Source organism: Pelmatolapia mariae, linkage group LG8 (assembly GCF_036321145.2).
Source record: "Pelmatolapia mariae isolate MD_Pm_ZW linkage group LG8, Pm_UMD_F_2, whole genome shotgun sequence".
Taxonomy (NCBI): Eukaryota; Metazoa; Chordata; class Actinopteri; order Cichliformes; family Cichlidae; genus Pelmatolapia; species Pelmatolapia mariae.
In genome coordinates, this window is record NC_086234.1 from 13706721 (window position 1) to 13730370 (window position 23650).

The following is a 23650-nucleotide window of genomic DNA, read 5'->3' on the forward strand; positions in this document are numbered from 1 at the left end:
CAAAGTGGTCAAAGTGGCGTCGTGCTGCCCTCTTCTGGCTGGTGGCAGAGCGGCGCCGCTGCTTGTACCAAAACAAAACCACCGCAAGTGGTCCTCCCTCCTGTCACACATCCCCGTGTGTCAGAGCTGTGCTGTCCGGTGTACCAAGGACAGTGGAGCTAGTGTGTTACAAAAGAAGCGCACCGAAATACTCAGCGGCCGGCTGTTTGTCGATAAGCTTACATTTTAGATATGACTCAGCGTAACACTGTTGTCAAGGTAAGTGAGAGTCCATTCTCGCGAGCGTGGCTGGAGAGCTAATGCTAACAGCTACATCGTTGCATTATTAGTAACTGTTACTAACGCCGGTCCTGTCCTGTCATAGAAACAGTAACTGTGTCGTTAATATAGACTTGTTGACACGGTTGTGAGAGATAATTACTTATCATTTACAGTCGTTTTTCACAGTAAAACACGACATAGTCGGCCAACTTTACACTGACATTGAGTTCGAGACGACCCCCGGCAATGTGGGATTTGACATTTTTCCATGTCTCACCCGGACTGAGGTAAACCGGGCTAATGCTAATCATTTAAGATTCAGACTAGATTAAGACATCGAGTGGAGGACAGGTTAAAGTCACCCCTGTCTTGGAGACCATCGTGAGTACCGGCGTTAGCTGTAAGATGAGATGTGCCTCATGAAGCTCGGAAGCATGCCATGCAGCGTGCCACAGACGGTCACGGAAGCTGCTCACATCACGTTTTAATAACTTTACGCAACAACATCCAAATGCACAAACTGGAGACTTTTTAATGATGTGTTTCTAGGAGGTGTCGGCTGTAACTGAACAGTACCGCGTTTCCGCGGCCAAGCTAGACATGGGCATGGCTGGTTGGTGCTATTGTTGTCTGATCAGCTAGTTATCTGAACTGACCATCTGTCACAAAGAGACCTCTCCTGTTTGACCTGCTTATTGCAAGGCAGGTCTGAGCCTGTCTGCCGGATTAACCCAGTGGTTTTCAGTGTGCATGAACAGGCATGATTTTGCTAAAGGTAAATAAAACGTGATTGCGTGGCAGATGGCCCAGGCCATACTTTGCCAGTGTAATTCGATAGTAGCGCCTCAGCGTGTTGTTTTTTTTAATCATTTCTTGATGTTACTTCATCTTGAAATTACTGATTGAATCAAATGTTTAACAACGTTATAACAGATAGTGGAACTTACTACAAACTAATGTAGATATATCCCATAAAAATTATTCAAATTAGTTTATAGGATTTGCATACGTTGAATGTTCTTACCGTGTACTCATTAAACTTTAATGCAGTGTAAGGGCTACCTTCACCTGTTATTTAATCCCTCAAGCTCCTCATTCTTGGAGGTCTTTGTTTTTCTGGAGTACTCTCGGCCGTTGACCCCTTTGAAATCCCTGCTTCCCTCATCTGTGTGCACATCACCTACTACAACCGCGACACCACAGGAGGACAATGTCACAATGTTCATTCATTCATTGAAGCTTGTTAGGCAGGGACATTTTTGTGAAGAGGCCAGTCTGCTGACAGTCAGACGTATTATTCAGAGAAAGATGGAGCGACAGTGTCCTTAACTAACACACATACTGTACAGTCTGTGTAAGCATTCATTCATAAAATGACTCATTTCCAGGCTAATCAGAGACATTCTCTTAATTACCTTTGTGCGTTCTCTTCACATCTTCTCTCTTTCCTTACTGATGTCTAGCTATCCCCTTACCTTGTTTCTTCAGGAAGGTTCAGTGGTTATGCTATGTTTGGTTCATTGTAAAATCCTCCAGCATTGTGTGTTTACTGTAAATTTTGACTTTGTTTCAGGACGCTTACCAGTGTTATGCAGGACAACTGGTGTGTAACAAAAGCAAAGTGTCATTTGAGGCACATTAGACAAATTATGTTTAAAATGCCAAAGAAAAGCTTCCCACTATGTTATTTTTAGATTGCTATTTTGTGTAGTGACTATTTCTACATAGTCGCTGATAGGGACACTCCAGTTGTGTAACTGTGAGGTGATACTCATGTTAAAATGTCAGCTTGGGCAATACTGGCGTTTTACTTTTGTTTGTTTTGTTGTTGTTTGCCAATGGGTCTCTGTGAGAAATCATGGTGAACTGGTGACTTGTCAGATAACACTGTTCAGCCAATAAATCACTGCGTACATAGTAGTTGATGTTGTTACTCAGTCTAACTGCAGGCCTTTGATAAAATGATAATTTTTCTGTGCCATAAACCTGCTGCTTCCCAAATTAAAGGCTTTATTTGGTTCTCTTATTTGGTTTTTTCCATTGTCAAATATTTAATGTGTGCATTAAGCCAAACCAAAAAAAGAGCAGGGTAGTTTGGCTGCACATATCTGAGTTTGTGCATTTAATTTAAGGTTCTTGTCAGCTGGAGTTGAGTACGACAGCTGTGTCTTGAGGGCAGATGATGATCTTAATCAACATCTTTAGAAGTGCATTGTTTGGTGTTTGAAAATGTTTGTGTTTTCTAAAATGAGGAAGTCTTTGCCCTATCTGTGGTCACACTGCTATTTAAAATGGCTTACTCGCATATCAGTTAAAGAAGTAAAACTTTGACTTCTCTGTTAACTAGTCCCACCAGACTGCATTCAGTCTGAGATGTTGGGGTGATTAATGTAGGTGTTATCTGCTGCATCTTGTTGGTTTTTCCAGTATGACTTCCTACTTTTTTTTTTAGAAAATCAGGTCTAACCGGAGCCTGAATAGCACAGCGATGCCTCATGTGGGAGGTGCTGACTTTTGGCTTTAAAGTTGAAAGGAAGCTGTTAACATCTGGTTGTTCACCATCATTGCTCATGCAGTCAAAATGCTGAGCAGAGGCAGCTTGTGAAGGCGATATAAGCTATGTCGCCCACTGTAGCTTAATACATTGCTGCAGTGAGTGTTGTATTTTTCCACCAGGTGGATTTAAACGCTGTGCATTTTCTTTGTGCTACTCACTAATATTCATTGATCACTTAAATTAAAAAATATAACTGTATTGTATTTGCGTGTGCTGTCAGCTTGCCAGCTAGTGGTGTGTGACCAGGAGGGAGAGGAAGGAGACAGCAGAGAGCATGGAGCTGTCAGATGGCTTGCTGCTGCAGGTCAACAATGGAGAGCAGTGGTGTAACCGCTGGAAACATCCCAATGAAGACTCGGTAAGCAACAATTAAGTTGTTTTTTTGTTTGTTTGTTTGTTTGTTTGTTTTTTTCATTTTACATTCAGAACAGCTCCATGCATCCCCCCAAGATGAAAGGCGATAAATCTCATCTCAGCACACACAGTCCTTTCATGTGATGCTTTTGCTTCATCCTAATCAATCTTTTTTTTTTATGCATTTCAAGGACCGCAGCACCAGCCCTTCAGTCCTGCGTAATGTCGCCAGCACGTGGAAGGAGGGTCTGCTGAACAGAAAGAGGCCCTTTGTGGGGCGCTGCTGTCACTCCTGTACACCACAGAGCTGGGTAAAATTACATCACAGCTAATTAACTGTGGCTTGAGTTCATTTGCTGATTTCTGGTCCTTTGTAAAGAAATTGGCCAGCATGGAATCGGAAAGTTCCTGCTAACTCGATCTATCCTGGCTGTTCAAAAAAACAAGCAATCCTCTTAAAAAATCATAATTAAAATTAATTTTAGATAAGTCATTATTATTCATATAATACATTAAAATCTAATTAGTGTGAATGCTTGTAAAAGCATTCACAGTATTGTTGTTGTAATCTTTATTCTATTTTATTATCTATTCCGTACGTTTTTTGTAGTCCTACTACTTCAAAACCGTTCAACTTAGAAAAACCATTCAAACACTGTTAGATTCCTCTTCTTTAGGACATGACTGCTTCTATTTTTCTCATTTTTAACATTTATATTTTTAATTTTATTCAACTTTTTTCAACAAAAATTTCCCATGTATTTCAATGGGGAGACCCTTCAAATCCTCATTCAACTTACTCATTTTTAAACTCCTACTACTTCCACATACGTTGACATAGAGCCACCATTCAAACTTTAAAACGAAGACAAGACATTCAACTATTCAACTTGTATTTATCTTTTCAATATCTTTTATACTTTTTCTTCAGTTCCAGTTTAAGTTTCATGATGTTTTTTCAGCCGTTTCAGAGTTTATAATGGGTGTGTATGGGACGGAATGTTGGGGCCAGAGTGAGACAGCTCAACTGCTACAGTGAGAGAAGCAAAAAAATTAATCTTAAAATCTTTTTTAAAACTGCTGCTGTGTCCGCAGCGTTAGCTCTACCGGTCTGATTTTACCCTCAAAACGTAGCCATCGCTGTCCTCTTTCATCCAATGTGTTTACTATTGTACTAGGTGTTATGGTTCTTTCATAAATGTCACCAATGCGCAGCCTACTCCCTCCAACTGCTCCATAGACTCCAATGTTAAAATGGCTCAGAAGGTTCGTTTGAAAATCAGAAGAGCATGGTGTCTTTCCACTGTCACCACGTCCATATAATAAACTCCACCGCCATGAAAACCGAGAATTAGGTAGACTAGACGTTGCCGTCGCTCACGGTGAAAGAATTTTGTCAATACGACCTGTACTTTTCATTTGGGAGCGATTTGTTTCGGCCTGACTTTTCTGTTCATTTTAAGCAGCAAAAGTGAGGTGCATGTCTGTGTCCGTGTGTATGGAGCCATTGGGTGCAGTCACTATAGCAACCAGGCTCACACCTGCCTGCTTAACGAGCTCTGTCTCTCACTGTGCCAAGATTCATCTTAAACACTTCTCTTTCAACTGCTGCTTTGTCCACAGTGTTTGCTCTACAGCCATCATTTTACCCTCAAAACGTCGCCGTCGTTGTTCTCTTTCCAACACCGTGTTTTTCAAAGCTCAGACATTTAAGCTTTTTAAACTGTGTGGATCCAAGTGGAGGGATCACATTTTAGTCATTCAGTGATTTAAAGAATATGATTTTTTAATATTCATTCAGATGTTTTCTGACTCTTAATAGTCCTTTCTCATTTCTTATGTTTTTCTAATTTACAATTAAAACGTTTTCAGCTATTTTCCAACTTCTTCTGTGTGGTTTTCAACTTTTAGCAGTTCAGCACTTTTGTTTTCAGGTGAAAAGTTCTGTATTTTTCATCTCATTCAACATTTTTAACTTAAAATTCAGCAATTAATTCATTTCAGTGCATACATTCAGATTCAAGCATTCACACTGCAGTTTCTTCAGAAAATGCACTTTCTAGTTTGATTATATAATTTGCTAATTAAATGATATGTGGGATCTCAGGTTGTCTTCCTGTGTTTATATGATATGGGTGAAAAGTGGTTGCAAGGCATTTTCTAGGAATGTTTTTTTAGACATAAAGCAATTCTTAAAACACCTCATTATTGGGTTTAGTGCAGTAATATAAAAAAATAGCTGTTAAAAGGTTCAATTCTAGTTAAATTTATTTTCTTAACGAGAATTAAAGCATAACAAGCTTTAAAGTAACGCAAAACAAATCTGATTCGAGTTACTTTCTCATTTTTTTTTATCTTTTTTGTTCCTTGCAGGAGAGACTGTTTAATCCCAGTATTCCATCTCTGGGTCTGCGGAACGTCATCTACATAAACGAAACCCACACTAGGTAAACAGAGCCTATCACTTCCCTTCCACTTTAGGAACATTCTTCAACTGAAACTTCACGTCGTGCTTTGGCAGAACAGGAAAGTCTCTACTTGCCTTGTCAGTCCTCTGATCTCTAATCAGTCCCATTGAATGCAGCTCAGATTGAGAGTGAAATTCTTAACAACTAGTGTAAAATAACTGGATTTAAGTCAAGAGGATGACTCTCTGAAATTGTGGAAAGGTCGACAGATGAATAATTTACGGTGTTTGTCAGTGGATACCAGACACATGCACCCAGTGGCTGGCTTTTGTTGGCAATACTCAGTAAGATATATGCCACCATGCTCCAAAATGAATGGGGAAAACAGAAATAAGTTAATATCTAGTTCTATTAGCATGTAAACAGAGATGGTGATGTACCGTACTCAGGATGGTTGGGTTAGCATCGTTTGCTTTGTCCTGACACAATCAGTATTGTGTTACTTAAAAGCTCATCAAGGTATAGCAAACCTGACCTGTAACACAGCTGTTGATGATGAAGCTGTGTGTTTGGGTTATGCAGGTTTGCATTGTTCTGCAGTTCCTGGAAATGTGATATTACCATGAAAAGTCGTGCAAGTCTTCCTGACTGTCCCTTATCTGGATGTTGATTCATATCTTTAATTTATATGTTTTTGTGCGAAAAGCAAGGCTCATGTTTATAACACAGCTTACAGTATATATCTGAGTATATTTGAGAATCTCTTCTCGTATGTAAATATGTATCGTTTTTGTGGTTTTATGCAAGTGTGTTCCTGTGTGTGCTCATGCAGACAGCGGGGCTGGCTGGCGCGCAGACTGAGTTATGTGCTTTTCGTTGTGGAGAGAGATGTCCACAAGGACATGTTCACCAGGAACATGGTGGATAACGTGCTCAACAACAGCAGGTAAAAGTCAGGATACAGGAAATGCAGCCCACATCAAACTTTATGTTCTAATCATAGCTAAATTTGTGATATGGTGGACAAATAGAAACAATCTTAGTAGAGAAATGAAGTAATCACTTTGAATGTTACAAGAGGCAGCTTTATGTTTGTGTTCTTCTTTTGTTGATTGCAGGGTGGAGGATGCTATTGTGACAGTAGCAACAGACTTGGATGCTGCAGCCAGCCAGCCTGGCCAGGAGCACAAAGCTGTCAGCAAAGTAAAGCAGAAAGCCAGGACCTTCCTCCAAGAGATGGTTGCTAACATTTCCCCAGCCTTCATTAGGTATTTGTACTTTTTAGTTTATTACAATATTCTAATGCCTTTAGTAGTCCCTCTATGTTGTGTTTTGTTCTACATCTTAATTTTTCCTTTGGATCAGGCTAACTGGTTGGGTGCTTTTGAGGCTGTTTAATGGCTTCTTCTGGAGCATCCAGATCCACAAAGGACAGCTGGAAATGGTGAAGAAAGCTGCTACAGAGGTGAGGGGCAAAGACACACATGAGAAACTGTCTCAGCACAATCTGCTACACAAAATGAGTAAGACTGTGTTTTCCATTAATATTGAAAACTTGTTTTTGATTGCTGAAAACTGTAACGGCTAAACCGATAAAGCTCAAAAACTGATGTAGTACTTCATCTACATAGTCTTCTTCACTGATTGCTGTGTCTCGATTAACTAGCGAAGCAGCCTTTATTTCTGACCACTGAAGAGGCTTTATGAATGTAAATGATTGATAATTGTAAATATACATAAACTAGCACTATATATACACTCAACTTTATTAGGTACAACATGCTAGTACCAGGTTGGACCCCCTTTTGACTTCAGTACTGCTTTAATTCTCTGTGGCACAGATTCAGCAATGTACTGGGAACATTCCTCAGAGATTTTGAACAGTGTTGACATGATAACATCACACAGTTGCTGCAGATGTTTTGACTGCACATCTGAGATACAAATCTCTCGTTCCATCACTCTGTAAAGGTGCTTCATTTGATTGAGATCTGGTGACTGTTGAGGCCATTAGAGTACAGTGAACTTGCTGTCATGTTCAAGAAACCAGTTTGAGATCATTTAAGCTTTGTTACATGGCGTGATATTCACACTGGAAGATGGGTGCAGTGTGACCATAAAGGGATGGGTATGATGAGTAGCAATACTCGGAGCTAGGTTCTAGTGTTTAAATGATGCTCAGTTGCTACTACAGGATCTTAAGTTTGCTACGAAAATTTGCCCCACCACCACCATTAGCCCGAACAATGCAGGATGGATCCCTACCTTATGTTGTTTATGTCTGATTTTGACCTTACCATCCAAATCTTGCAGCAGTAATCAAGTGTTCGATTCAATTCAAAGCAGTCTGCTCATTTTTCTCTGGCCTCTGACATCACCAAGGTATTCTCACTCAAAGAACTGCTACCCACTGGATGTATTCTCCTTTACAGGAAAATCCCAGTAGATCAGCAGTGTCTGAAATACTTAGATCAGCTCATCTGGCACCAACACTCAAGCCACGTTCAAAATCACTTAAATGACCTTTCTTCCCCATTCTGATGCTCGGTTTAAACCTCAGCAGTTCATCATGGCTGTGTTTACACACCTGAATGCATTCAGGTGCTTGCTTGTGATATTTACAAGGTGTTTTCTGTCATTGTACATTTCTCATAGATAATAAAAGTGCTCAACATTGATCACATACAGAGTTCTTAAAAACGTGTTAGGAGAAATTGCTTATTTCTCTTTTCTTTGCAGCAAAATGTGCCGATGGTCTTCCTCCCAGTTCACAAATCCCACATCGACTACCTGCTCATCACGTTGATTCTGTTCTGTCATAACATCAAAGCCCCACACATTGCTGCTGGAAACAACTTAAGCATCCCCATCCTCAGGTAAACATGAGGCCTTGTGTGAAGATTGATCTGGAAATAAGGTGTACTTCTGTTTAACTCAAACAATAAAGAATTCCCTGGAAATATGTTCGATAGTTAAATCTTTTTTTATCCTGCTTCAAGTAGCATTTGATGGTTCAGCACTGATCCTTTTGTACTACATGGATATTTACAACATGGGTCCCTGAAGTGTCAGGATGAGTCATCTTTATATTTTAAGTGCTTAGGTATCAAACTGTCCTCCTTTTTCATCATAGTCACACCTTAATCCAAATTAGTACCTTGAGGAAATTTCTGATTAAAACTGTATTTGCTGACAGCTGTGGAGTTTGTGCTCGCTGTTGCTGCCCATTGAAAAGCTTGGAAACTACTTTATAAAACTTTTTTGTTTTCAGCACCCTGATCCGTAAACTTGGAGGTTTCTTCATACGACGAAGAATGGAGGAGTCTGCAGATGGAAAGAAAGACATTTTGTACCGATCGCTTTTGCACGCAGTAAGTCTGCAGAGCGGGTTTTCTTTATGTTTTCTGCTCTGTGTGTTCTTTTCTATTGAGTAATGAGAGAGTGAAATGTTTTTGTTATTTAAGCCTTGTCTTTGTTTCCAGTTTTACTTTGTAATTAGCATTATGTCTTCCAAAGAACTTATTTTGACTCTGCTACAGTCCTGTCATTTCTAAGCCCAAACTAAATGTTTGGGTAGATATGCTCCTTTCCTTTATTGTAGTGACCCATGTGTCATCGGTTTTGCTCTCTAAGCATATTGGGTGGGCTTATACGTCATCTAACCTTTTATTTACCGGTTGTAACCCAGTATTAGTAATTATAGGTTTTTCTGTATCACATGACAAGTAGATGTTCAGGCCTGTGTTGCAGATTCATAGGTTTTTGTTAGTGCTTCGCCATCAAAAACTACTTGGAAGATTTTCAGTGTGTTTTCTACAAAATAGCGAGGAAACTTAGGTGGTTTATTTAATTGCATGGGTTGATCTGAGTGGCAGATTTTCGTAGTTTGTATCTTCAGAAGGGGTTGGCAATAATTAACAGTGTATTGTGCTTGTAAGATAGGTTCGTATTGTGTCCTTAAGATAAGAGTTATCAGCTCAAGACATGAGCAGCTAGTAGAAATGATGAGCTGAAATTCAGTCCTGTTATACAAACCATATTTTACCTCTTTGTCTTGCCAAAGAGTGCACAAGTTGCAGCTGTAATTATTCAAAGTGGTCAAAGTAATTTAATTTGCTAAAAAGTGAGATTTTAATCTGGCAAGCACGTGTCACTTGCCAGAATGGAATTAGCTTTCACAGGCGAGCTGTAGAAAAAGGTCACATGCTGCTCTAACTCCAGTTGCTCCCATGAAAACTGAACCTAGACGTCCCGGCTTACTTTGAATGCCACGGCCTGGAGTTTATTTCAGGACAAAGCTTCTATTCTCAAAAGTGTCTGCATAGCTAAGACAGCTGTGTACACACTGTACTCAGGAGGATATCATTATACAGCAAAGCTACCTCAGCATGCACCCGATTTCCTACACTTTGAGTCAAATGTGTTGTTGCCGCCACTCATGATTAACCTGCATACTACAGTACTGGCATGGCCTTGACTTTACTCGACTGTCACCTTGTAATTAAGCGAGTTTCATGCTTCAGGATGTCAGCAAATTACATCTTCACTAAAAATACTGTGACCTTTACATGCAGTGTTTTCTCATTTGTCTGACACACACCTTTTCTGTATTCACCTGATCATTTCCCTGTTTCGTCATTGTCGTAGTACACAGAGGAATTGTTGAGGCAGCAGCAGTTTTTGGAGGTCTTTCTGGAGGGGACTCGGTCGCGCAGTGGTAAGCCATCTCCAGCACGTGCAGGCATGCTGTCCATCGTGGTTGACACAATGTGCACGGGGGCCATCGGAGACGTGCTGGTGGTGCCAGTTGGCATCTCCTATGACCGCATTATTGAGGGAAACTACAATAGTGAGCAGCTGGTGAGTGTCTGGATGACGTCGGTGGCAACAAAGGTGTTTTTTTTTTTTAAATCATGCACAAAAAAAAAATACACAATAAAATAAATTACTTGGATTTTGAATTTGTGACTGAAGAAAATATATGTGTTTCTGGTGGTAGAGCCAAGCATGTTTTGACACAAACTGCTTCAGCTGTGTCCTTATAGCTATATTTTTGGTAATTTTCAAGTCTGTCTTGTTCTAGGGCAAGCCGAAAAAGAACGAAAGCTGGTGGGGAATAGCATGTGGTGTGTTCAGGATGCTGAGGAAGAACTACGGTTGTGTCCGTGTTGATTTCAACCAGCCCTTCTCCCTGAAGGTGATTAATCACACTAAAAAGAGCTGAAAATCTTCCATGTTTGTTTTTTAAATTGAATATGTATTTATGAATACACATGTCACATTTATTTCAATTATAGGAGTACTTGGACACCCAGAGAAGCCGTCATAGTCCACCACCTGTATCTCTGGAACATGCTTTGATGCCCACCATTATTTCTGCAGAGTTAGTACAAATATACACACACGTTCACTCCGTAGTCTCACATGTCATGACCTTCCTGGACAATCTTCATGTCCAAGCTCTATACCTCCCTCCTGCTACTTCGTGGCAGGCTCTGTGACATTTGAGAACAGGTCGTTGGTTAGCCCTGGCAGGGGTCAGATCAGTTCAAAGCTGTCTCTTCAAAGTAAAAACGAGCGATAAAGCACTGTCGCTAGGATGACTGCAGTTTGCCCCAGCTGGTCTACAGTCAGTTTCAAAACTTGTGCCAACAGTGGTGATTAACAACCATCTCAACTCTTTGGAGACAAATTGTATGGAAGACTCTTTTCAACACTCACGTGAAGTAGTGGCATATCACGTTTTGCTAATGGCACGGTTGGATGAGACATGCAATGACTCTGGCAAAAGCCAGGAAGTAAATGAGTAAGATAACTACCCTGAGGTCATGTTAGATAAATGATGACAAATAATTGGTAAGCTATTAACTTGAGATCAGATAAGTACTTTTTTAACGGCAGGGGCAGATTGTTTGTAGAGAAGTCGGACACAGGGCACTCTCACGCCACTTTGTTCCTTTTTTGTCTGTTTATTCATCTATGTTTATTTGGGTTTTAAATACTGTATCCCCGTGTAGTGGTTGTATATTCTAATGTGTATTACATTTTACAGTACCTAATATTATTATATTCTAACATTATTGGGGGTTACTTACACTGCAAGCTCCCAAAAATAGGAGTGAAAGATGAGCTGGTGTGTGTTTGGACATGACAACTGCCATCTTAAATTATGCATATTGTGTGTGACAGTAAAAAAACACATTGGCTTGTTGTTATTATCCTTCCAGGCCTGATGCTCAGCTGTTTGATGGACAGGAGGAAGAGCTGGTGAACAGAGAGCTGCCCGAGGACATCTCTAGACGACAGCTTATCAACAACCTGGCCAAGCACGTTCTCTTTAGTAAGAAAATCACAACCCGCAGATGGTGGGTTTACTACATGCATGATGACTAGGAATCATAATTTAAAGTCTTCAGTAAGCCCCCCCATCCCTTAAATATGCACATAAGTCTCCTTTTCATCCTGTGCTAAAGGTGCACCTGCTCACAAAGGCAGCACTCATGAAATACAGCACAGCATCAGTCCATCCGCTTTACATCACTCGGGGTGTTTTGCCCTGGGATAGCACTCCAGAAACCGGTTCTCCCCAGCTCATTCAGCTGCATTCTCCTACACTTGCTTTTTTTTTTTTTTTTAAACCAACAGCCTATCACAGAGCCACCAGCTGGATGGCATGTTGTTTTTAGCCAATAAGGTGAAGGGGAGGATGGAAGCACAGGGGAGGGGGAAGAATGCAGTACCAGCTTAGCTGTTCATAAATGTCCTGCACCTCTAGGCTTGATTACTACTTGAGGTGATCTGTAGTAACCTTTGTCTTTACACACTCCCTCACATACTCTTTCTTTCTGCCTTTGAGTGCTATCAATATAATCAGCTCTTTTGGGCCTATTTAAGATTTTATTTTTAGTAAGTCAAACTCTGATGAATTAATTAAAATTATATATAAGAAAACACAGGTATATAGCTTTTTTACATCCTTTCTCCCCAGCCTATTAAATCAGACAGCCACCCACCTTGAGTTGGGTTCTGTCTGAGGTTTCTTTATGTTAAAAGACTTTTTTTTTTTTTTTTTGTCCACACTTAATCACGCTCAAGGTTGAATCGTCTCTGTAATACTCTGTAAACTTTCCTGACTTGATATCTGCTATGATTGGATGCTATACATATATACACATATATACATATATAAAAAGGAACTGAACACAGCTTAGTTTGGGGCTTACAGCATTGTAGTCTTGCTTTAAGGGTGTCTCAATTAATTACAAGTACTTCTGCTACTTCTGCTTTTTTTTTTTGTTCTCTTTCTGTTGTGTGTTGCTTATTATACCCTTTTGTATCTCCTCCTCATAGCGGCCAATAAATCGTCAGCAATCATGTCGACCCACATTGTGGCCTGTCTACTGCTGTATAGACACAGACAGGTATGTGTAGCTGTTGCCTCCTCTCTCCTCGTGTTCTGTCACTGCCAGATACACCAGCTCACATTTTTTAAAATCCTGCTATTACTACCCCTTCTGGTATGTTTTTTCCCCTTGTTCCTCTTTCGTTTAGCAGGTATGCACCTTCCTGGGCATGACACTTAAGTCATAAATATAGGAATAGATGACTCTGTTAGAAAATCGTATTTCTTCCTGCATTCTCTTTCATCGCCTCTTGCATTAATTGTGAGACTCTGCCCTCTACAGACACACTAATGTCATGACATCTGCTCAGTGCTGCGTACAACCCCAAAAGCCCTTTTGTAGTTTTTTTTCTTCGTTTCTTGACTTTTATTATTTTGAAGTGGGCTTATTATAATTCACCAATATTCTTTTTTTTTTTTTTTAAGTTTCTGATGTTGTTGTTTGTTTGTTTTTTCTGCTCCTTTTTGTGTCAGGGGGTGGTGTTGTCCAAGCTAGTGGAAGACTTCTTCAACATGAAGGAGGAGATCCTGTCACGAGACTTTGACTTGGGCTTTTCGGGGAACTCAGAGGACGTGGTCATGCGTGCTCTCCACCTCCTGGGGAACTGCCTCAATGTGACCAGCAGTTCTAATCGCAATGGAGAGTTTACCATCGCACCTAGTCTAACTGTACCTGCGCTTTTTGAGCTCAACTTCTACAGCAATGGCCTTTTCCATGTATTCATTTCTGATGCAATCATTGGTAAGTTATGCCAACAGTATTATGTGCTGTTTTGGTTCATCATTGTGGTTATTATTTAAGAAAAAAATACTGAACGTGTAAGCTTGAATAATACATTTTTTTAAAATAGTTAGTTTAAATTGCTGTTTGAAGTTAAACAAGTGACAGTAAATCTAAGTTCAGCAGTCCTAAACACACAGGTTTTCCTCTACCTCTCCAGCCTGTAGTGTCCTGTCGCTGCAGCGAGAGCTGGTCATGGAATCAGAGTCTGCTCGCCAGCCTGGCAATCCCAGTAGTCATCTTCTAAGTCAAGAGAGACTCATCCGCAAGGCCGCTGGTCTCTCCCACTTCCTTATCAATGAGGTGGCTGTAGCACCAGTAAGTCCTGCATATTCCATCTTTATCACTCCAAATGTCTGCACATATTTTACATACGCGTCTATGATATTATAACTACTGCTGTCATCCACCTCATGTCCACTGCCTCATTTCTTCAGCAGTGGACATGTTTACAATCAGAGTCCTTTTATATGCGCCAGACATTGTTTTGTGCAATTGTGACAAGATAGTTAACCTTGACTTCATCTCTGTGTGGTCATAGTCTCATTGTTCATCTGAATATAAGACATTCCTGTCACCGTAATTAGTAACTCTAAACTAGGCTGTAAATAAAGATTATTTACAATGTTTGCATATTAGTTTACACTAGTAATGATGGAACAAGTTTGTTGACAAGTAGTTGTTTATAAAATTACATTTTCAACTCCTATGTGGTTTCATGTTTTAGCGTGTCTACATCTCTCCTGTCTGTCCCACAGCCTTGCCAGACCATTTACCAGGTTTTCCATGACACAGTAACCAGGCTGATCCAGTATGGAGTTCTTTATGTGGCAGAGGTGAGTTTACAGGCCGTCAGCCGCTGGACAAAAATAACAGATCATGGTGGCTAATGTCAGAAGTTGTTTTGGGAAGGACTCTTAGCGATAGTTGCTATTGGGTAATGAAACTTTCAGATCATCTGATCTGTTTTTGTGCGTCAGGAGGACCAGGAGGAACTGAGCCCAAGCCCCACAGATGAGCCGTGGCCCAAAAAGTTTGCTGAGCCCCTTTCGTGGAGAAGTGACGAAGAGGATGAGGACAGCGATTTTGGAGAGGAGCAGAGAGATCGCTACCTTAAGGTATACTTAGACCATTTGGAATTTTGCAGCCAACACAATCGCCACAGCATTCACATCCAAACATCCACTGTTCACCATCAAAAATGACTTTATTTGACTTTTGGTCTGTTTGTGTTGTCTTTCAGGTGAGTGTTTCTGCAGAGCACCAGGAGTTCTTTGTCTTCCTTCAGCGGCTGCTCAGCCCGGTGCTGGAGGCCTACAGCGGGGCTGCGATCTTCGTCCACAGTCTGAGCCAGCCCATGGTCGAGTCCGACTACACCCAGAGGCTCTTCAGATACCTGCTCACACGCACAGAAAGAGGAGTGGCTGGTTATGGTAATATCTTAATATCGCCCACATACTGCACAATGTATTTAAAAAATAATTTAAAACTTCTCTAGTGTTACATCGCACTTGGAATTGAGAAAATTGCTAAAAATGAGAAAATGGTTTTTCCATCATGATTTTTTTAGGTGCTGGGAATAAAGTCCAAAAGTATAAGTAGTATTCACATGAAAAATAAGAAATTACCATCAGATTAAAGAAGGATTTAGCTAGTGACAAAATTTAAAAGTAAGATCCTGTCTCTGGTTTATGTATTTCAAGCACTTCATAATATTATTCTCTTTTCATTCAGGTGAAAGTGCAACTCATTATCTGGTTAAGAACACCGTGAGGACATTCAAGGAGCTCGGGGTAAGCATGTGTGCATTTGTATGTGTGTATTTGGGTGATGTGCAGAGTCCTCCAGCTGAACCTCTTGTTTTCTGTTTATTCTCCAGGTCCTAAAGGAGAGGAGAGAAAACAAGGTGACAACTCTGGAGCTAAGCAGCACCTTTCTACCTCAGGAAAATCGGAACAAACTCCTGCAGTACATCTTAGGTTTCACTCTGCTGTGACCGCGACGCGCGTCACCCAGCTCGGACCCCAGGCTCCTTCCAATAAAGGGCTTCTACTGGTTACTTCTAAACAGTCCCAGGTGCTACTCTGTGGAAAGCTTTACCAGGAAGTGCCTTCACGTAAAAGCAGCTAACTATCAGCTGTTAGTCGGAAGAGACTTGAAGCCAGTCTTCCCTTTCTTCTGTTTTTTTTTTTTTTTTTTTGTCTTTTTGTTTCAGTCTCTGACTTCCTGTGTTAGAACCGCGCAGTTGATTTAACACGTGTATTGAAGGGGTCCCTCTAGGAATCGTTCATTGTGAACTTTGCAGGAGAAGTCAAAAGGTTTTAATATAGAAAAAAAAATTTAACCGTGCAGTCTGAACAAAGCAAACCTGCCTTTTGTCTATACAAGTGAACAAGTAAAATATGCATATAAAATAACTGTAAACATAACCAACAACAGAGGCATTTTTATGTTAACTGTTTGTGCTTGTTTATAAAGTTGCCGTATTCTCTCCAGTGCACTCTAATATCTTACAGTTTAAAATGTGTTGCCTGTACATAGAGCGTAGAACAACTTCATTTATAGTGCACTGAAATTATTACACTGTGGTGTAATTAAAGAGAAGAGTTCGCTGTACTCCAAGAGATACAGTTGACCTGCAAATTGTGTACATATCCAAGGTTTCAGTGGCAAAATCTATGAATTTAAATCTCCATACAGCGAAGGTCAGTTATTTCTAGTTGCTGGTTTTTTTTTAGATAAAAACAATCAGTGTGCAGTTTGGCCCATGAACAATATTTACTTAGCGAATGCAATACATACCTGTTGAAAGTCTGGCGTAGTCGAGGCCTAAAACAACGTCCACCTACAGTTAAGTGCATTCAAACCACTAATATCTAAGTGCATTCACTTACACTTTTCATATGAAAAGTGACTTTGATCTCTTTTCTTTTTGCAGAACACCTCACTTTTCGATGAATGTTACACAGCACAGCACTTAAAGTAACGAATACCAGCCATCACACCCACTTTTATTCTAATAACAACACGCTCAGACACTCTGTGACATGCCTTTCAGGGAAAGCAGATATTTGGGATTACCACCTTTTTTTTTTTTTCTTCTATCATAAACACGCTGTATAGCCTTTATAGCATTGCTGCTGAAAGAGCAATAGTTGGGCATTTGTGAGTTAAAATTGCTGCATAGTGTGGTAAAATAGTGCAGTTCTTTTGAACAGTTGGCTAATTATGAGTGCAGTATAGTGTTCTCTTTACAGACCCCTGTAAGGTCAAAAACAAACAGGAAACAGGAAAAATGCAGTCATCCGAAACTTCCGGGTTAAATTATTCTTTTTTCATGTTAGATATAGCAATGGAATTTTAAATTCCATCATTAGTTACATTCTTTAATAAAATCAATCTTACACTGACTTACATTATGATAGAGTTTAGGCTGCTAGTAAATAGATATTACCTATTCTTCTTATTCTTATTCTTATTGTTATAGTTGCATTTACACATTTAAGTGTTTCAGTGTTGGAATCAAAAAGTCAGATTATGCCTGACTGTGAAATTTTAAAAACATGAACAAAAAGTGGCTGAAGTTAAAGTACGATGGTGAAACAACACAGCATTGCGCATTTGGCTGCGAGTTTCTAATTCTGTTGTAAAGTAACTTGATAATACAAAGTCAATCAAGTCGATATTTAGTGTCTTTTAGTTTCAGTTTGCAGTGAACATGAATATAAACGTACACCGCTCCTCTTCTTGATGGCAAAAAAAAGAGGAAGCAGCATGTTTGAAAGCGTCGGAGGAAGTGTAATGAATTGCCATTATTATTGAATGATCGTGAGGACTTTGTTGATGCGTTAGGGCAATACAAGAATTGGGACCTTTAAATAAATATTTCTATTGGGAAATACGTGTGATAGTTCAGCACTTCTTGTTACAGGTCATTGTAATGTTTATTTTTCATATTTTTCTAAACTTGTAAATGAAAAAAAAAGTTACATATTGGTGAAAGACACCTAAAGCATGTGGAAGAACAGAAGAGTATGTTACTGAAACAAGAATGTGCTCTGAGAGTGTCACAAGCTTTCTAGCATTTCTGAGCCCTCGGTCTGTACAAGTCTCCTCACCAGGGGACCCATCTGCCATGATCCAACCACTATACGTACTGTACTGCATGTTTCCTCTGGTCGCCTTTAATCATCGGCACTTCAATGTGAACTCTGCTCAACCTGATAATAATGGTCTTTTACAGCCTTACCGCTGTGTACGTCGTGTAAGTTGTGTTGATGAAAGCGAGCTGTATGTGTAGAAGATTAATTGTGTTACCTCTTGAATGTTATCTAAAAAGGTCATTGTGGTATTGTCGAATACTCGATGGACGTGGTACAGATTTATAGTTTTTAATGAACTGCTTGTGGGATACTGAAGCTGCATTAACCACATCCCACTACTCTGTATAACGTAGGATAAATGCCTGTATCTGGGAAGCAGGTGCCTTTTTAATGCACTGTAGTATTCTTTTGTTGTTTGTTTTTTCTTGTTTTTTTTGTGCATGTTAATAATTTTGGGAATCCAAAAGAACACTGTAGATGGTAACTTGGAAAAAAAATACACAAGTTGAGAGAACATGTTAGAATCACCAGCTACTAAAAATATGTCACTTTTCTTTTTGCTTTATCGAAGCAAAGCACAATTGGCATTGTTAGATTTTGTTTTTAAATAAATTAATGATAGATTAATGATGGTGTTGCCTTTTTATTTCTTCTATTATATCTAAAAAGCAGTTTGTGAGTGGATTATTTTTCTGGTGTGTGAAAGGGGTAAAAGGTTATAGTTAACTAATGCTTAAATAAAAATGAGTTAGGAATGGTAACTGCAATGAAAAATTAAATAAGAATCAACTATAGTCATGTTAAAGAGAGAATACACCATATTTCAGTTTCAAAGTTCAACAGGTCAATTATTTAAATACAAGCTCAGATGAACAACAGCGTGACTTCTTACACTGTGCATGAAACACTAAGTACATCCCATCACTCTGTAGCTTGTAGAACAAACTATTAATTTAAATTAAATTAAATTTAAAAAAGCTGACTATATTCAGTACATACGGAAACATAAACCCAAAGATAAACAAGCAGACACAGTTAACTGTAGGTGGTAGGTTATTGTTCATTACTGTACTTCTAACAGCTGCTTCTGACATGACAATTTCTCTCTGCAAAACATTAATATCTTTCAGTTTGCTGTAGTATTTGGAGTGAAAATAACTCTCAGTATGTCCAAATAAGTAAAAGGCAATCAAATGATGCAAACACATTATTAGCACATTAGAGCTAATTTTGTTTATTTATTTCTAAAGAGATCAAACTGCTAAATAAATAAATAAATACATTAAATTCTCTGGTTGCAGATCTGGTAATGTCGCAACTTTTGATGCATCTGTCTGTTTGTACAGACATCATTATGTGTCAGGCTGAAGAAGGAGGGAGGCTAGCTTTGTTAGGCCCATGGGAGGATGGGAGGAGGATATATAGTGGATCGAGACCATGCGAAGCCTTAGTAGCAATGAGGACCAAACAGAGGCGACAGGTGTGCGTTCTTCTACCGAACAAGCAGCACCTGGATTGTGCTGTCACGGTGAGTGACCGCAGCTCCTTTCTGTAGCATATTTTCTTGTTTGGTATTTCACTGTGACACGTCACATGGACACACAGAAACCAAAATTACACTCATGTTAAGATTGCATTGATCTGTCAGTAGGGTATATTTATTTTTAAAACAGTGGAAGAGCTAAAACTGTATTTTATTAGAAAAAAACGTATTTGCAAGAAAGCCAAAACACTGAAAGCATGGACTCTAAGTATGTTTTATGTTTTCTTTCTTCTTCCTGTGTGTTTATAGGTAAAAGCCAGAGGCCATGAGGTGTTGAACAGTGTGTTGAAGCATCTTGGTGTCAGTGATCTCCAAGTGTTTGGTCTGGCTGTTATGAAAGGTCAGTTAGTTTCTGCTCGGGAGTTCAGGAGCAAGTGTTTTTTATTCATTAACTGTGGAACGCTGAGATTCTGGGAGGCTGCTGATAGTGAGTGAACCTGCTGTAAGATATGATAAATGGAAAGCCATCTCCTATCAGCCATAAACAACATTACTGAGGGATAACACGTGTTAAATGGACTCGTGTTGATTTCATGCAGTGCCGTCAAACATATGGTTTGCAGGACAAATATGGCCAAAACTGAGTTACTTTACTTAAGCATGCAAGTTATGTTGAATTTTTTCTTCCTATTTTTTCACTCTTTCCTGTACAGCATGATGTGTTGTGTCAGGAGCTAAACTACCTCAACTGTTAACTTTGCCGCCCCTCTTTGATTAAGACAGTTGCATTTCTTTTTAACGACAGCAGATTTATTGAATGTGGAAAAACTGAGACATATTGTTCAAATTGCGCTCACTATCTAAGACACACCAGCTAGTTTGTGATCCCATAAGTATGAATGTTTTAAAAATGTATTTGTTCTTCTTCAGAGCAAACGCAATGGAAACAAAAGGCCTTTGTACTAATAGGTTGTTAGTCAATATTTTTACTTTTCTGGGCCACATGGTGTGAAACTGAGCTGTATGTTGACCCTAAACTGAGCCTGACATCTCTGATTGAATGTGTGCTTTTTTGCCTTTTTTTAAGATAATGATTACCTGTTTCTTGATTTGGACCAAAAGCTGAGCAAGTACTTTGGGAAACGATGGAACAAAGGATCTTTAATGGTTAGTGTTCCATTTCTTTTCTTGGTGTAGTGTTTGCACTGTTGAAACAGAAATCACCAGATCTACAAACAGCTCCGTGCTGTAATGGCAACACTCTAAAAGCTGAATTTAGTGATCTCACTTAAAATTTCAGGTTTTCCTGGTTTTATTGGCAGTCATGATGATTTGCATATAAATGATCTCAAGTAGATGTTGTGGCTCATTGTTATGCACCGGTGCTGGTTTCAGTAGTTGTGCAACTTTGCTGTTTACAAGACTGGGGAAACCTGCAACAGATAAGACTGAAGGTGTTGCTTGTATGAGTACTAAGATGTTTCTCCCAGTGAAAACACTGTATCCAGATAAAGTCCATCAATGGACTAACATGTCAAACATGTTAGAAAGATCTGGCTTATTTTAACAGTTCTTTTATGTCCATGTTTTTTTTTAATGATTTATCATATTGGTCAAATATTAACTAGACTGTCTGATAGCAGAAACAATAAACTGAGTACTCTCTTTACTCATTCCACCTTTCCAGGTCCCGTTTATCTTATTTCTAAGAGTCCAGTATTATGTAGAAAGTGGGCTGCTAATTTTGTAAGTTTGTTTTCCATTACCTTCTTTTTACAAGATTAATAATTTCCACTATAAGTGTTGTTTAAGTTTGTGAAAATATTTGTGGGAAAAGTAGACAGCTGACTCAACCTGAGAGGCTTCGTAACAGGAAAAGAAAACCTCCCTGTTTCTTGTAGGAGCAGTACAGTGCAGCAGCTCTACTACACTGAGCTGAGGCAGAAGGTGCTGCGTTCACAGAGCCACCATCAGGAGGCTTTGTTCTTCCAGCTGGCAGCCTCTGCCCTCCAAGCTGACGTCGGCGACCTGGCACAGGGAGAGGAGACTGAGGAAGATGGAGAAGAGAAGAAGCAGGAGAGAAAACACAGATGCTACTTTCTCCCTGAAGATTACTTCCCCTCATGGGTAAAAAAAGAAAGAAAAAGAAGTGTAGTCTTACCTTGACAGAAATACTATTATTTATATCTGTGTGTGCTCATCTTCTCAGCTCATAAAGCGCAGAGGGAGAGAGTATTTACTTCAGCACAGCCCAGTGCTGCATGGTGAGCTGAGGGGGGTGTCCCGCAGGCAAGCCATCCTGCACTTTATAAAGGAAGCCAACAGGCTGCAGGATGGACCTGTCACTTTCTACAGGATGAGAGAGGTCAGTGTTTCAGTTAAACAAGGACGAACTCTGATGTGAGGATGTCTGTTTCTTAGTTAGTTGAGGAGAGACTAACTAAGAAACTTATGTCCTGAAATGTTGAATATGGAGCTACCAGGCAGTTGAAAGGAAAAGGAAAACAGGTCACAATATATCAGACACTCCATAAAATCGTACATTTCAAAAAAATCTTCAGAAAAATGTCCTACAGGGTGTGAAAACTGTTACAGATCTCGTAAAAAGCCCCGGTAATAATCCTTTGGCATGCTCTTGTATTATTTGTCTCCCTTGGTCATTTTAGAGAACTCTTTTTGAGTCATGTTTGTTATGTGAGCCCATGGCTTTAAAAAAAACAAAAACAAAAAAACTGCTTTATCAACTATTATTTTACACACAGGAGGACAAACAGCTGAGGAGTTTAATCCTCCTCGGTGTGACAGTGAAAGGAGTCCATATTTGCCAGGTGAGTTGTTTTCAATGACAGTCTCACACATAATTTTAAATAAAGTTTATGAACTTATTTTCATATGTACATATAGATTCTTGATCTGAATTTGTGTTTTTTAAGGAGGTGGAAGGGAAGCAATCTTTGTTATACGATTTCTCCTGGACAGGTATTGATCGCTTCACCTTTCAGGTTAGGTTCTAAAGACTGCACTATAATCAAAATGTGCATACATTAAAGGTCACATTGACCTGCATGTAGCTTTAACCGTAACACACGAGATCATCCTCTTTATGTATGCCTCTTACTTTTCAGGGGCACAGGTTTGAAATCACTGCTGTGGGCTCTTTGTGCCTTCCTAAACTGGTTTATTACACTAAATCAGCTTTCCACTCTAAACACATCCTGAGGCACCTCCGTGACAGTCACCAACTCCACATGAACATCAGAGATGCAGTCAGTTCCATCCAACAGCTGGAAAACATGGGGAGTAAGTAAGGCTTTACTTTACTACAACTTATCTAAGACACGACTGAGTCAGTTATCTTGGTCTGAAGCCAATATCATGTAATAATAATAACAATAATTCTTTTAAGTAATTTAAAAAGATTTGAGATCATAGTCTCTTACACAGTCACACTCCAAAGGTGTTCTCTTTTCTGTCTATCTTCAGCCAAAGAAGCCTACATCTGCGACACAGCGTGCCTAAGAAAGAGTCTCCATTGCAGCAACCTCACATCTTCAATGTCCGACTGCAGTGATGCACTGGAAACAGCTACTGCCTGGTTTAAAGAGGAAAAGGAGGAGGACGGAGGCTCTACAACAGGTCTGCTATTGGGAGGAAATGTTTGTGTAGATGGTGCAACATTTGCCTCTCAAACAAATTGTGCATTTATGTTTTGAAACTGGTAAAAACACGTTTAATTCTACCCAGCAATGGTTTACAGCAGTAGGTCTGCAGACCTAATTAAGGAAGAAAACAGCTGATGTTGCTGAAGTGACCGAGAGGGAAAGTTTAAAAGTTCATTAGGCAAATGAAAGCAGAACTACTTTCTTAACATACCTGTCGTACTTTTGCCTTGAACTCAAAATCAGTTGTTTGTTTACACTGATGTCAGAGTCTGAGCTGTGGTTGGACGAATCAGAGGAGTTGTTTGTTGATGATCCAGCTGAGGTGTCCTGGCTGGCTGAGCTGCTCCATGGTGTGTCTGTTGACGCTCCTTTGATGTTACCCACTTTTTGCTGGGCAGGTTAGTCCAAAAACCACTAAGACCATTCTAAAATAACAGTTTAATCATGTGTTAGTTCTGTGTAGCATGTGATATTGTGTCCTCTTTAATCAGCTGTCACCATGGAAATGAAACAGGTGAGCAAACTGCAGGTCTGTCTGTTTGAACATTTCCAGCACGATCCTGCATCAAAGCCAACATCCTTCTCTGTGATCTTCAGGTTCTGTGGAAAAAAACTGATGAAGGGATGTCTGTGGACTAA

General features: G+C 39.7%; 2 protein-coding genes across 2 annotated transcripts; both read left to right on the forward strand.

The window, feature by feature from the left end:
- The first annotated feature begins 2 nt into the window (after positions 1 to 2).
- On the forward strand, positions 3 to 18481 carry gpam (glycerol-3-phosphate acyltransferase, mitochondrial). Its single transcript, XM_063482981.1, has 21 exons — positions 3 to 258; positions 3039 to 3176; positions 3364 to 3483; positions 5546 to 5619; positions 6413 to 6526; positions 6699 to 6848; positions 6946 to 7045; positions 8320 to 8456; positions 8852 to 8951; positions 10228 to 10440; positions 10664 to 10777; positions 10878 to 10963; positions 11808 to 11920; positions 12931 to 13001; positions 13457 to 13724; positions 13924 to 14081; positions 14522 to 14599; positions 14744 to 14881; positions 15007 to 15196; positions 15498 to 15556; positions 15643 to 18481. The coding sequence occupies exons 2-21, from the start codon at positions 3093 to 3095 to the stop codon at positions 15757 to 15759; spliced, it is 2484 nt and encodes an 827-aa protein (XP_063339051.1). The 5' UTR covers positions 3 to 258; positions 3039 to 3092; the 3' UTR covers positions 15760 to 18481.
- An 841-nt stretch (positions 18482 to 19322) lies between these two features.
- Positions 19323 to 23650, forward strand: LOC134633499 (FERM domain-containing protein 6-like). The gene is made up of 13 exons (XM_063482330.1): positions 19323 to 19394; positions 19659 to 19749; positions 20437 to 20516; positions 21037 to 21095; positions 21251 to 21476; positions 21559 to 21714; positions 22112 to 22177; positions 22283 to 22351; positions 22475 to 22649; positions 22833 to 22985; positions 23278 to 23409; positions 23503 to 23525; positions 23609 to 23650. Exons 1-13 carry the CDS (start codon positions 19323 to 19325, stop codon positions 23648 to 23650), a joined length of 1344 nt encoding a protein of 447 aa, XP_063338400.1.